General features: G+C 44.3%; 1 protein-coding gene across 2 annotated transcripts in view; it reads right to left on the bottom strand.

The window, feature by feature from the left end:
* NOL12 (nucleolar protein 12) overlaps positions 1 to 12826 on the bottom strand; it is a 92613-nt gene extending 79787 nt beyond the window's left edge. The window contains exons 1-2 of one of the 2 annotated variants that reach the window (XM_082265041.1): positions 12758 to 12826; positions 10547 to 10676 (exon numbers count right to left, since the gene is read on the bottom strand). In XM_082265041.1, the coding sequence (XP_082121167.1) occupies positions 10547 to 10617 (71 nt within the window). In that variant the 5' untranslated portion in view covers positions 10618 to 10676; positions 12758 to 12826. The remainder of the gene's footprint in view (positions 1 to 10546; positions 10677 to 12757) is intronic. The other variant, XM_082265042.1, reaches the window with a different exon arrangement.
* Positions 12827 to 13238: the final 412 nt, after the last annotated feature.

Below are 13238 nucleotides of genomic sequence, written 5' to 3'. Positions count from 1 at the left end.
GTCTCCTGAACACATATGATATCTCCACTGAGTCTGCGGGCATCAGTCCATAGGGCTCTACGCTTATAAGGGCTGTTCAGCCCCTTAGCATTTAAAGGAGAGCAACTTGGTGAAGGAGAGAAACAAATGCTAGATTGTTAGTACAGTACCTTCATGTGGCGTAGGTTGGCAGTCAGCTGAGTCAAAACCGCACTAGTCAACAGTGAAGTAAGGAACACATACCAAGCATCCAGATGCACGTCACTGCGAGTACGAAGATTTAAAGTGGAATGAATACAATGATGTTGTACTGGTGAGGAAACTAAAAAAAAAAAAAAAAAAAAAAAAAAAAAAAGAAGGGAAAAAGGAATAAGAATTGAGCGTAAATACGCTAAGGATAGCATGATGCTACTATAACACATCAGGGTCGAGTTCCTCGGAGAGAAGCATCCAAGACAGGTATTGTAAGTGAAGGGCCGCAATTAGGAAAGGCAGGTGAAACTGTAGGGAAGCATGGAACTCATCCCACATTCTGTTTGATGGAGGACTTCGGTGCCGCAGATGTATTAGGGGGGGAAACAGTTTCTCATGAGCGTACCATCTGAGTCTGGCGGGAGTAGGCCCCACTTCCGAGCCAGTTTAAGGCCTTCCTTCACAGATGTCACGATATAGGTAGAATCATCTTTAGTAATAAGACAGTTTGGCTGGGTAACCCCATCTGTAAATCACTGAGTGATTGAGAAGTAGTTTGGTAATAGGCACCAATTGTATGCGGGCCATGATAATAAACTGTGAGAGGTCCGCGTAAACGGATATCCTTGAGAAAGGATCAGGCAGCGGGGAGCATTGGCGGGGAAACTTGCATTAAATGTTCCTTCACATGGAAAAAATGTATTCTGATAAGCACGTCACGCGGTATCTTGTCCGGGAGGTGAGGGGGTTTTGGAAGGCGATGTGCCACATCGATAAACTCCTCAGGTGTAGTGTCTGGCAAGAGGGCCTTTAGCAATTTTTGCAAAAATTGTTCAAGTTACGCAGGAGAAATGGACTCCGGAACCCCCCTTAATTTAAGATTATTTCTCCTTGACCTATCCTCTAGGTCGGCTATCTTCATCCGTAGCTTTTGCAATTCCTCTTCTTGATCATTATGGGAATCTACAAGCTCATTATGAGCTGCAGCAAATTCCCTCATTTTATTCTCCACGTAGTCTATCCTGTCTCCCATATCTGACATGTCTCTATGTAGGGTGCCCCTCAGAGAGATCATGTCCTTCAGAGTAGTGTCAAGGATAGGTTGCCCTGAGGTGGGATACATTTTTAATAGGTGGTTCAACTGTGTCCCCCCCTTTGCAGGCCTAGTGATAGATGTGGCAGGGCCTGGGGTTAGGACCCTGCGGGCGTAGGGAATCCAAGTCCCATGCAGAAGGAGAAGAGACTGGGAATCAGCTCTCTGCCTCTGTTTGTGAGTGGAGCGGTGGGTCGATGATGTAGCTGAGTGAGGAAAGCAGGCACCATCTTGGTCAGCCAGAGAGCAGACACTCTGAAAAAAGTCAGTTCACTTCAGGGCCCCTTCTGCAGTCTCCTCTTCTCCACACCGTCCGGTCCCTCTCTGGTCCAAAGTTGGGTTCACCGCTGCTCGGGGGTCGCTGCGATTAGCCTGAATGCTGATCTTTCTCCAGGAGCTCACTCAGACCGCGTCCATGCGCCTCGGGTGCCGGCCATGCCCCCCCCCCCTTTTGATATCTTTTAAATAAAAGGCACCACATTGGACTTGTCCCAATCCAATGGTACTAATTCAGTCATTTAAGTGTCTCTACAATCAGAAACAAGGGCTTTAAAAAAAACAGAGCTCAGCTGTTTTCAGACAGACACCGTTGTAAGTCTACTGGTTCAGTTGCTTTATTCACAGTTTTCTGAACCATATCAATTTTGAGTGATTTGGCAATAGCATCCTCATTATGGATTTGAGCTCCACCATCTTCCTTTGTGTACATAAATCTGAAGATGGTATTTAAAAAGGGGTTATTAGCCTTACTCTTTTCCAACCGGTCCTTCATTTTGAATTTTTGCAGACTTGATTTCCTTTTTCTTCTTTTGTTACACTCCTTGTAAATTTTAAGTGATGAATGTGATCCCTCATTTTTATCTCTTAACTACTTACCTCTGAGTGGATGTCATATGACGTCCTGGGGTTTAAGAGGTTTTCAGCTACAGGCATCATGCCGGTATCAAAATATTTAACTGGAGATGCGGTTTCACATAGAAGTGATTTGAGTGACTATACAGCCACTGAATCCACTTCTACAGGTGGCAGTAAGGGGTGCCCCCCGCCTTTTCACTGCATCCTGTGGAGTGAACAGAGAGAGGAGCGGACGTTGTTCCCCTCTGTGTGATGTCAGAAAATTGAAGCGATGAGGATTTAGTCACTTCTGGTTTTGGTTCTTTGCTTACTGGCCAGTGAAGCAGTCAGACGGATCTGCGTCTGATCGGCTGCATTGGAGGCCAGAGGAAAGATCTGGGGTCTAATAGACCCCCAAACCTCTCTATAAAGAGGACCTGTCACAGTCCATACTATCACAAGAGATGTGGTTTATCTCTTGTGACAAAAAAAAAAAAACAGTGCCCCGTCCCCCATGCTCACATATATGCAAGTCCCGCATGCATATGTAAGTGGTGACTGCACCACACGTGAGGTATCGCAAACACCAGGGCAGGAGCAATAATTCTAACACCAGACCACCCGTGTAACTCTAAACTTGTAACCTGTAAAGGCTTTTAAAAGCATTGCTTATAGGGATTTTTATGTACTATAGTTTGGCGCCGTAGTACAGGCATAGCCAATTTTAAAAGCATGACATGTTAGGTATCCATTTACTCTGTGTAACAAAATCTTTTATAAGTCACCAAAAATCGGGTTTTATATTGTGCTTGTGTTGATTAAAATTCATTAAAGTGTATTTTTTCCCAAACAATTCTGCGTGTGAAAAACACTGCTCAAATACTGTGAGACAAAAAATTGCAATGCCCACCATTTTATTCTTTAGGACCTCCGCTTCAAATTATATGTTTGGGGGTTCTAAATTTTCTAGCAAAAAAAAAAAAAAAAAAAATGGGATTTTTGATTTACCATAAAATCCATTTCTCTGCGTTCATTGACGGACACAGCTCTCCAGGATTCTGGAACCATTGAGTTATTACTGCCCCCCTACAGGAGCACTAGGCAAAAAAAAGAAGAGCTTAACTACACCTATGGGCAGACCCTGGTGGTATACTCCCCCTCTCAGCTATAGGTCCTTCGTTTTGTAACAAGTAGTGTCAGAAGTATTACAACTCCATAGAGGTGTGGGTGCTTTGTCTGTCAAAGAACACAGAGAATGGATTTTACGGTAAGTCAAAAATCCCATTTTCTCTTTCATTCATTGATGGACACAGCTCTCCAGGATTCTGGAACCATTGGGATGTCCCAAAGCAGTGCCAAACATGAGGGGTGGGACAACAAAAAAATCTTAAGGCTAGAAAATAGCCAACCAGGTAACGGGAGCTCAACAACCTGAGCCCAACCTGAACAATACACCCCCAGTAGCCTGTAAAACTTTGCAGCCAAAAGGAAGCATCCGCAGATGCCAACACAACCACTTTGTAGAATTTTGCAAAAGTGTGCACCGACGGCCGCCTTGCAACCCCGTGCCACGGACGCTTGATGACGAAAGGCCCAGGAAGCACTAAAGGGCCTGAGTAGAGTGTGCCGTGACAGGGAAAGGAGGAACCTGACCCCTGACCCAATAGGCCTGAGGTACAGTCTGTCTGATCCATCTTGAAATGGTCACAGAAGAAGTAGACAGCCCTTTTCTTGGCCCATCCATGAGCACAAACAGTGAGTCTGACACCTGAAAGGACTCAGTAGCTGTCAGATACACCCGAATCGCCCAAAGAACATCCAGGGCATGCAACGCAAATTCATTAAGATGTTTGGGCCTGGGACACAGGGAAGACAACACAATGTCCTCATTCAAATTGAAATCAGCGACTACATTAGGAAGGAGCAATCTTTGTGGATCACCAAGTAAGGAGTACGACAAGATAACGCCGCCAGTTCAGACACCCTGCGAGCAGAGGTGCTAGCCACCTTCTGGGACAGCGTGAACAGGAGAATCTCCTGAATATTTTCAAAGGGAGGCTTCTGGAGAATGGAAAGCACCAAGTTCAGATCCCAGGGTGGTAGAGGAGACCGCACCGGTCGCTAAAAGAAGACCTCCTAGGCCAACACCTGGCCCTTGATGGTACTCCAGGCCAAATTTCTGCTCAACCCCCCGTTGAAGGAAGGTCAAAATCGGAGCCACCGAAAAAGAACGAGGGTGAACCTCATTCGACTCACACCACGAAATGTACACTTTCCACGTATGATGGTAGATCTTCCTACAGGTAGACTTGCTAGCCTTCAGCAGAGTCGGAATCACTTGACCCAGGCAAACCTCTATACTTCAGCACCTGTCTTTCACAGCCAAGCTGTCAAAGCCAGCAAATGTAAAGCAGGATGGAAGATTGGCCCTTAAGGCAAGCCTGGGGCCAACAGAATTACCAGAATTCCCTCTGCCTCAATTCTGCACAAGAGCCGAGGCAGAAGCTTGAGAGGAGGGAAAGCCTAGATCATACAATACTGGCCCCACGGGGCCACCAGAGCATCTGTGGCATCTACCAGAAGATCCTGAGCCAAAAACATCAGAACCTGTTGAGCCAGGATGCCAACAGATTCACCTCGGGGGTGCTCCACCAGAGACTTATCTGATGAAACCCGTCCAGATGAAGGGACCACTCACCTTGGTCCAACGCCTGCCGACTGAGGATAGTCCCCCTGACAGTTTTCCACTCCTGTGTACGGCGGAGAGGGCTGGAACGAACCATTCTGCACACCGGAGAATGACGGCTATCTGCAGGGTTGCCAATAAATAGTTTTTCGTTCCGCCCTGGTGATTGACATAAGCCAATCACCAGGCATCGTCTGACTGAATCCGCACTGGAAACCCCCGGATTTAATCCGGCCAGTGATCCAGGTACAGTCTGATCGCCCAGAGTTCTAAGACATTGATTGACAGTCTGGATTTTTCCAGTGTCCAAACACCCTGAGCAGAGCTCAGACCCAGGATACCTCCCCATCCGGACAGACTGGCATCCGTGGTGACCCCTGTCCAATATAAGAGGAGAAAAGATTTGCCCTGTCAAAGAGCCGGAGAGAGAAGCCACCAGACCAGAGACGCTTTGGTTTCCTGGCTCAGCCAGATCGGATTGTCCAGAGATTTCGGACACTTGTCCTATTTGACTAAGATCTCCCTTTACAGGGACTTCATAGGGAACGGTGGAAACGGAACTACTTTGAAGGTAGATACCATCAGGCCCAGCAGCCGCATGCAATTTCGGAGGGATGAGAATATTCAGGGACAGCAGGAGTTGAATTGCAGCATGCAACTTCAGGAATTTGTCCAGAGGAAGGAACACTCTAGCTAGAGCTGAATCCAGAGTCAGACCCAGATAATCCAATTTTCTGGATAGAATCAGAGCAGACTTCTGGTAATTCAGAAACCCACCAAACTCCCTCAGGGTCTGCATAGTGATATGCCTGGGGAGTGGAGACAATACTTGTTAAGCATACCATTCCCCAGACTCACGGATACCCAAAGGCAGAAGCTATATACACCACTCACTATAGAGGAACTTCAGGAGGCAGTATGTTCTTTTCCCAATTGTAAGGCACCCGGGGAGGACAGTATCCCTATGGAAGTTTACAAACAATACTCCGCAGTAGCGCGCCCGAGGTTGCTGAAAGTCTTTAACGAGTCACTAGATAGGGGTGCCTTGCCCCCTTCTATGTACAAGGCGAACATGGTTTTGCTACTGAAGCCGGGTAAAGATGCGGTAGACCCGGGATCATATAGGCCAATTTCACTGCTGAAAAGCAACGTGAAGATCCTAGCGAAGGTATATTAGATTGAATGGGGTAGTTACGTCCTTAATACATTCTGACCAAGCCGGCTTTATGCCCCATAAATCTACTGCTGTCAATTTTAGGAGATTATTTTTAAATATGCAATCCCCGGCAGATAATACAGGTTATAGGGCATTGCTCTCATTAGACGCCGCAAAGGCATAGATTGGGAATACTTATGAGCGGTAATGGAGAAATTTAGGTTTGGATCAACATATATATATATATATCCTGGGTGTGTCTTCTCTATGCTAAACCACAGGCGGCTATTAGGGCGTTTGGTAACCGGTCACATTACTTTGAGTTGGGGAGGGAAACGAGGCAGGTGTGTCTCTTATCGTCCCTCCTTTTCACATTGGCGATTAAAAAGCGGTCCCATCCAGACAGAGGGTTTTCGTTATGGAAATATACAGGAGAAGGTGATGTTATATACTGATAACACATTGCTTATGCTGGGCGACACAGATGCCACCCTAAAGGAAGCCATGACCATGGTCATAGAATTTGGAAATTAATTGGTCAAAATCAGCTTTAATGTTGCTAGATGGGGATCGGACCCAGCCTGTGACGCCTTCATGCCCTATTTCTATCACCAATGAATTTAAATGTAAATGGGGAGTTTCTGCGCTATAAAATTAGACTGGTGTTATATATCTAGTGATAAAATTGTGAAAGCAGCACACATGGACCTATAGAAAAATCACAAAAAATAGTAAAACAAATAAGTGTAGCGCTATCAAGAATAATAAATGATATACTGGAGGGAAGTATATTGATGCAATATAAATATTGGTAGCAGAATAACAATTAAGGTACTCAGCCAAAAGCTTATATATAGAACACACTGTGAATTTGTCATAACAGTGAATCAAAATAAATGTGAGTAGAAAAAAAAAAAAAAAAAAAAATCAAAAAATTCATTATATATATATATATATATATATATATATATATATATATATATATATATCTATATCTCAAGTCCAAAGTCCATACACCAAAAGATCAATCTTGAGAAAAAACAAACGGTGAATTTATTGTTTAAAAACTTATGTTCCTTTTGGTTAAAATGTAGAATGGGACGTAAATTGCTTTATTAACAATAGCTGATTTCCTCCCTTTTCCTACAAAGTTTCCTTTTGGGTATATTTTATTAATATTATGTTTTATTGTCTTTTGGATATAATTTATGAGATAATTTTTATGTGCATATACCAAAAGATATTCGGTATAAATTTTTATATTGATTCTGGAATGTTGCACCATGGTGATTTAATTTACCAACTTTCCAGGACTATAAGTATGAGGAAGTGACTATACATTATTTGACCACTAGATGGAGTAATTTAAATGGATATATACATATATATATATATGTTTCGATAAATATGAAATACATTTTTTGATTTTTTTTCTACTCACACTTATTTTGATTCACTGTTATGACAAATTCACAGTGTGTTTATATATAAGCTTTTGGCTGAGTACCTTAATTGTTATTCTGCTACCAATATTTATATTGCATCAATATACTTCCCTCCAGTATAACTATTATTCTTGATAGTGCTACACATTTGTTTGTCCCCCCCTAGAGATTTCTGTAGACTGAACGTTAACCCTCTCCTTCAGAGGTTCAGGGACCGGATGAAGATATGGAATTCTCTGTATTTGTCAGTAGCGGGTAGGGTGAATCATAGCACAGTTGCTCTACATGCTTCATAACACCCCTATGGAAATCCCCCTAAAGTTTCAGGATAATTCTCTTTTTCGCACTTTGATCTGGAAAAATCTTACTCCCAGAATAAAACTAAACTAGAGCATTTACAGAGGCCCAAGGATGAGGGAGGGCTTTCTCTGTCCAACCCATGGCTGTATTACCTGGCAGCTCAATTGCAGCCTGATAGGGACTATGGGTACAGAGGAAAGAATAGATGGTACAGAGGTCAGCTCACCTTTGGTGGTGAGGAGGCATACTATCCGCAGAGGTCCTGTCCCTCAAGCATTGGAGGAACAAGCTTTCGGAATGCCACATAAAACTTACCAGACATATAATTTTGTCTAAAAAATATGGAATCAAATATCTGCAGGGGGAGGGGGGGTTATACTGAGTTCAGTCCTATATGGCTGAATGATACCTATTTGGAGCTAGCCAAGCTGCAATCAGGGGCTAGGTGGAGGGAATATGGCATGACACATCTCAAGCAAATTTTTCAAAATGGGATACTCCTGACATTTTCAGACCTGCAGGGCAGATATAGCTTACTATCATCTACGCAATTCCTGTACATGCAGCTGCAGCACTCAGTCTAAGCTCAAAGTAAATCTTCGAAATGGATTATGTCCCGGACCCCAATCTTCGGGCTAGTTAGAGACACTAGTGTCCAAGGTTTTCATATCACAAAGCTATGCAATGCTTTTGCAATTCTATTTAAAGCAGCACCCCCTGAGAGTGATGGAAAGATGGGAAAGGGATATTGGTCTAACGGATGCTGAGCAATGGGAAGAGGCTTTCCAGGCAGTAGTTACTTGCTCACTAAATGTAACTCAAAGATTGACCCAACTATACTAATATTGAGGGTATATTACACTCCCTATAGACTACATTTGATGGGGCTCCAAACTGACCCTGTTTGCATGAGATGTCAGAGTGATCATGGAGACCTAGTTCACCTACTGTGGAGATGCCCAAAGCTACATCCCTATTGGACGGGAGTGGTACAGACAATTATCGCAGTGTTCCAAGTGACTCTAGGGCTAGCTTTGGTGGAGTGCCTGCTGGGACAGTATGACTGGGATGTTCATAGAGTCTTGTTTCAGGCAAGAAGGTTGATTATGGTACACTGGAAATCGGAAGATCCTCCAACATTAAAAGAATTGATCAACACAGTGGGCAGTGTGAGGAGAATGGAGAAAGTCATATACCAGCATAGGGGTAATGCATCCAAATTCGAAAGACTTTGGGCATCATGGTTGGATACCCCATGGCTTGCCCCGGTGGATCTACTGATGGATAGGCTACTTGGCCTCAATGCCCAAGTACAACTGCAGGTTCTAATATGTAACATGCAATACAATTCTTAAAATCGTTGCATGTTGATTATGAAGAGGTGTATTGAAAGATGGCTTTTCTTTTATCTGTGTAGGTGACAAGATTCAATTGTGTATTTTTATGTACAGCTGGCAATGTATTGGTGCTATAACTTTAAAAAAAAACATTTTTTGTTTGGATTAAAAAAAAAAAAAAGAGAAGTAATCCAAACCACACTCTCAGCATCCATTAAGTGGTTGTCCATCATTATAGATTGATCTGCTTTCTCCCTGGGCCATTTTCAGTGGGTAGGAGGCTTGCCCCTAGTCCTCTCAAAAATCCCCTGTCCAGATTGGATCTGTCACAGCGCACAAGACAGGATAAAATAGTAGATACAGTGAATTAGTTCTCCCGTGACCACCACCTATGCAGCCTAACCACCACATGAAAAAAGAAAAAACAAAACATTGCAGATGGAAATCTTGGACAAAGCAGGGCTCAGATTGCTGATTTGAGGAGTGTTCTAGTGTGCAGCAGCAACCCCAGAAGGTACAAAGCGGGGGGTCACTGATTATTTTACACACCAGCGGTAAGGGGAACACTTCTGGTATAAGTTCATGGCATATAGCAGAAGGCAGAAAGTGCCCCAGATGTAAGTTACCATATACTGACCTGACCAGCTTCATTCATTCTGTGGATCTATGCTTCCTCACCTCTTCTACACTCTACTGATTAGTCCCTGCACCAGGCATCAGTTCATTATTCATCAAATCATAAGAACACCAGTTATCAAGGAGGTAGATCTGACATGAGAATGCAAAGCAATCCACCTCTACCAAGATGGCTGCCATCACCCAGAGGCACACCTCGAGACAACAGAGCATGTTAAGCTGATCCTGGGAAAATGATCAGCTGCAGGTAGTTTACTGGCAATGCAGGCGACTAGTCCCTTTGTTTGACATTTGGAGCACAGCTTCCACAGTATAGATCCTCTTTAAATAGGCTTTGTAATGCATCTATACAGGCCATCTCCAGGGAAAAGAAAATGCCCCACACTGAAGGGTTAAAGGCATGTTTAGGTCTAGGGAGGAGCAAAAAGCAGTTTTACCGACCTGGTTATGCACTCCCCCTGCAGCTGGAGCTCTCCTTTCCTTCCAGCTATTGACTGTCCCTCATCGTTATCATATCCAATTCAGGACTATGGGCTCTGCATTGGACTTGATGATGTCAAAAGACCTGCGACCCCCCAGAGCAGGAGAGAAGGGGAGAAGAGGCTAAAGAGACCTGTTTTAGAGCCTGTAGGAAGCCTGTAGGAGCAAAGGAGCAAGTAAACCTGTTTGCATCCCCCTAGACCTACGCGCACATTTAACCTTTGCAGATCAGACCGCTCCTCTGCAAATTAGCATTTTTCCTTTCCCTGGAGAAGGGCTTTATGCATGAAAAGATTAAATTAACTAAAAAACCTCAATCATGCTTTCAATAGGCATTTCTGGTCTTCTGATGGAGTAAGAATGTTGTTTATGTAGACTTCTTGTGATATATACAAGTTCATCACTCACCTTCTTTTCTCCTCATCAAAAACCAGCTCTCGCCGGCTAGAAGGAACTTTCTTATGTTTTCTTTTACCCATTTTTCTTAACAGAAAATAGCAGAAATTTCAGAAAAATACTTCCTTTCCGGGTAGGATGGCTATAACAAAAACAAAAAAAAAATAATAAAAATCCATAGAGTGAAAATACCAGTGGTAACATTTTTTTCTTAAGATTTGGCTAGCGGGAAGGGTAATACCTCTGTTAGGTTTTTGTTGCTGCTGGGGGAAATACATCCTGTGTCATTTGCTTTCCTTCATTTTGGGGAGATAGATTTTTTTCTTGCTTCCACTTGTGTCCCAAAGACAGAAAGCTAGGGGGGGGGGGGGGGGGAGGGGAGTCATTTTATCGGACAATGAAAACCGAAATAGGATCTAAATCCCGGGTCACACAGGCAGGCTCTTTACTGCACATGCAATGTCTCTACTCCTTGTTTGCAATTCCCTGTAGAATATACGCTAAGCTGTGCATGTACAGCTCAGTTTACATTCCAGCACTGTGCATGTACAGCTCAGTTTACATTCCAGCACACTGCATGTGTGCCGGGATAACTACACTCCTGAGAATACACGGGAGTGACATCATTCTGTGCTGGTTAATCAAGATAGCCAAAGATCAGAACCAGGAAAAGGTTTGGGAGACAATGCCAGCACCTGTGAGAGATTTCTCAGGCATCTGTCCGAAGGAGAGGGACAGAAAACTTTTCTTAAGCAAACTAATTTCTAACTGTGCATGTGGTTTTTATTTGAGAAGTTACATTCATTTCAAAACCAAATTAAAAGGAGAATTACAGCCAAAGCTCGTTTGGCTGTACTTCGCCTGTGGGTCACAGGAGTGCAGTTCATTCTGCTGAAGCATGCGGTCAGCTGACGACACAGAGGCGGTCCAGGCTGGGGAAAGATTGCGACAATACGGCCAGGATCCGCCCACAACCCTGGACCGTCACCTGGCTCAGCCTCTTAGAGAGCCTAAACCAGCCATTCCTGCCCCCTCTACAGCCCAGCACTCCATTAAGTGTGGGGAACAGAGCAGTCACCAGCTCTCTGCTCGCAGAGCTTTGAGAACTTTAAAATTCTTTTTTTTTTAAGTTTAAAAAAAAAATCTGATCACTTTGATTGCGGTCACAAGGAATGTAAACATTTGTGACAGCAATAGACAGTGACAGGTAACTCTTTATGGAGGGATCTGGGGTCTAAAAGACCCCATACCCCTCCACTGCACTTCAAAGTATTCAAAACACTGAAATCCACATTTTTGAATACTGTCAGTTTTTTTTAAATCTGCGCCATTGGCAGCCGAATAAACCGGAAGGGACGCCTTGACGTTGCTTCCGGGTAACATGATCGGAGACCCAATCGAAGCAGGATCCAACTTAGTTCTGGGCTACAACCAGTCGGCGGACGTGGTGGCTGTTTGCTCGGGTCTTGGAGAGATCCAGGCAGAGCCAAGGAAGGGACATTCCCCTCCCGCTCACTAGGATAACAGCCGAGCGGCTGCTAAGCCGCATCGGTTGTTATCTCCAGAAAGCCGGTACAGGGATGATGCCTCTAGTTGCAGGCATCACCCCGATACATCCAACTGCACAAGAATGAAAGAGCAAGTAGACATTTCACACAAGTCTCCCGTAGGGATGAGCTCAGCCTAAGCCTGTCTGAGCTATCCCACCAGGAAGCGATCACTGCGGCCAAGACATTCCCCACCAACACATATACATGTGGTGTGTGGGATGGGGAATGCCTCGGTCGCTTATGTTTGGTAGTGCAGTGACAGCTTTCTTGTGGGATAGCTCAGATGGGTTTGGACTGTACCTGAACACACCTGAGCTCACCCCTGGTCCCAGGGACTCCATACTCCTCCCCATTCATGGCAACTTTGTAAAGGATAACACATATGGTGATGCATTCCTCCAATGCAGGCACCTAGACTGATTACAGAGGATAAAACACTATGTATCTGTACAAATCACATTTCAAAGCAGACTTGGAGCACCTGAGAACAGTAACTCTGCACCAGCCATGCAAATACCTGCCATGTAATTCAATTTACTAAGTTGATGTTCATGGAGAAGGAACATTCTTTACAGATAACATGACTAACAAAACACCCCAATCGGCTGTGTACCCCCTATACCCCTGGAGAGGCTCAGCCTGCCCAACTATGCAAGTCATTAGCCCCCATCACCGAGCACAGAGTTCCACTCACTCATATACAAGGTTCCATCTACACACGCGCCTGCTACCCACTTCCTGCTTTACGACGATGACGTCACTAGAGCGCGCCGAGCAGTGAGAGAGTGAGGGGGGCGGCCATAGCGGCGTTATTACAGATTTGATCCGAGTTGGAGTTTTCGGCAGAACACCGGTGATGCGCTCCACTTCAACACACAAACGCCTTTCTAAAAGGAGAGCAGAGAGCAATGCTGTTTTTTTTGCACGTAATCATTATTCTACAGATCTTGCCACAACCACTGAAATCTCATGTAGGCTTCAACACGTTAAAGTACAACGAAAGGCAAAGTTTGTTCTTTTCTTTTCATTCTGGGTACAGTAATAGAAAGTTACCACCCCTGTCAAATAGTTTTTCACCATCTTCTCACTTCCTGCCCCATAACCAAACCAGGAAGTGAGAGGAAATCTGTGCACAGTGAGGGAATTCCTAGTTG

Source organism: Pelophylax lessonae (assembly GCF_965119305.1).
Source record: "Pelophylax lessonae genome assembly, chromosome: 8".
In the NCBI taxonomy this organism is placed as follows: domain Eukaryota; kingdom Metazoa; phylum Chordata; class Amphibia; order Anura; family Ranidae; genus Pelophylax; species Pelophylax lessonae.
Note: the sequence above shows the minus strand (reverse complement) of the source record. Positions and strands in the feature narration are given on the sequence as shown.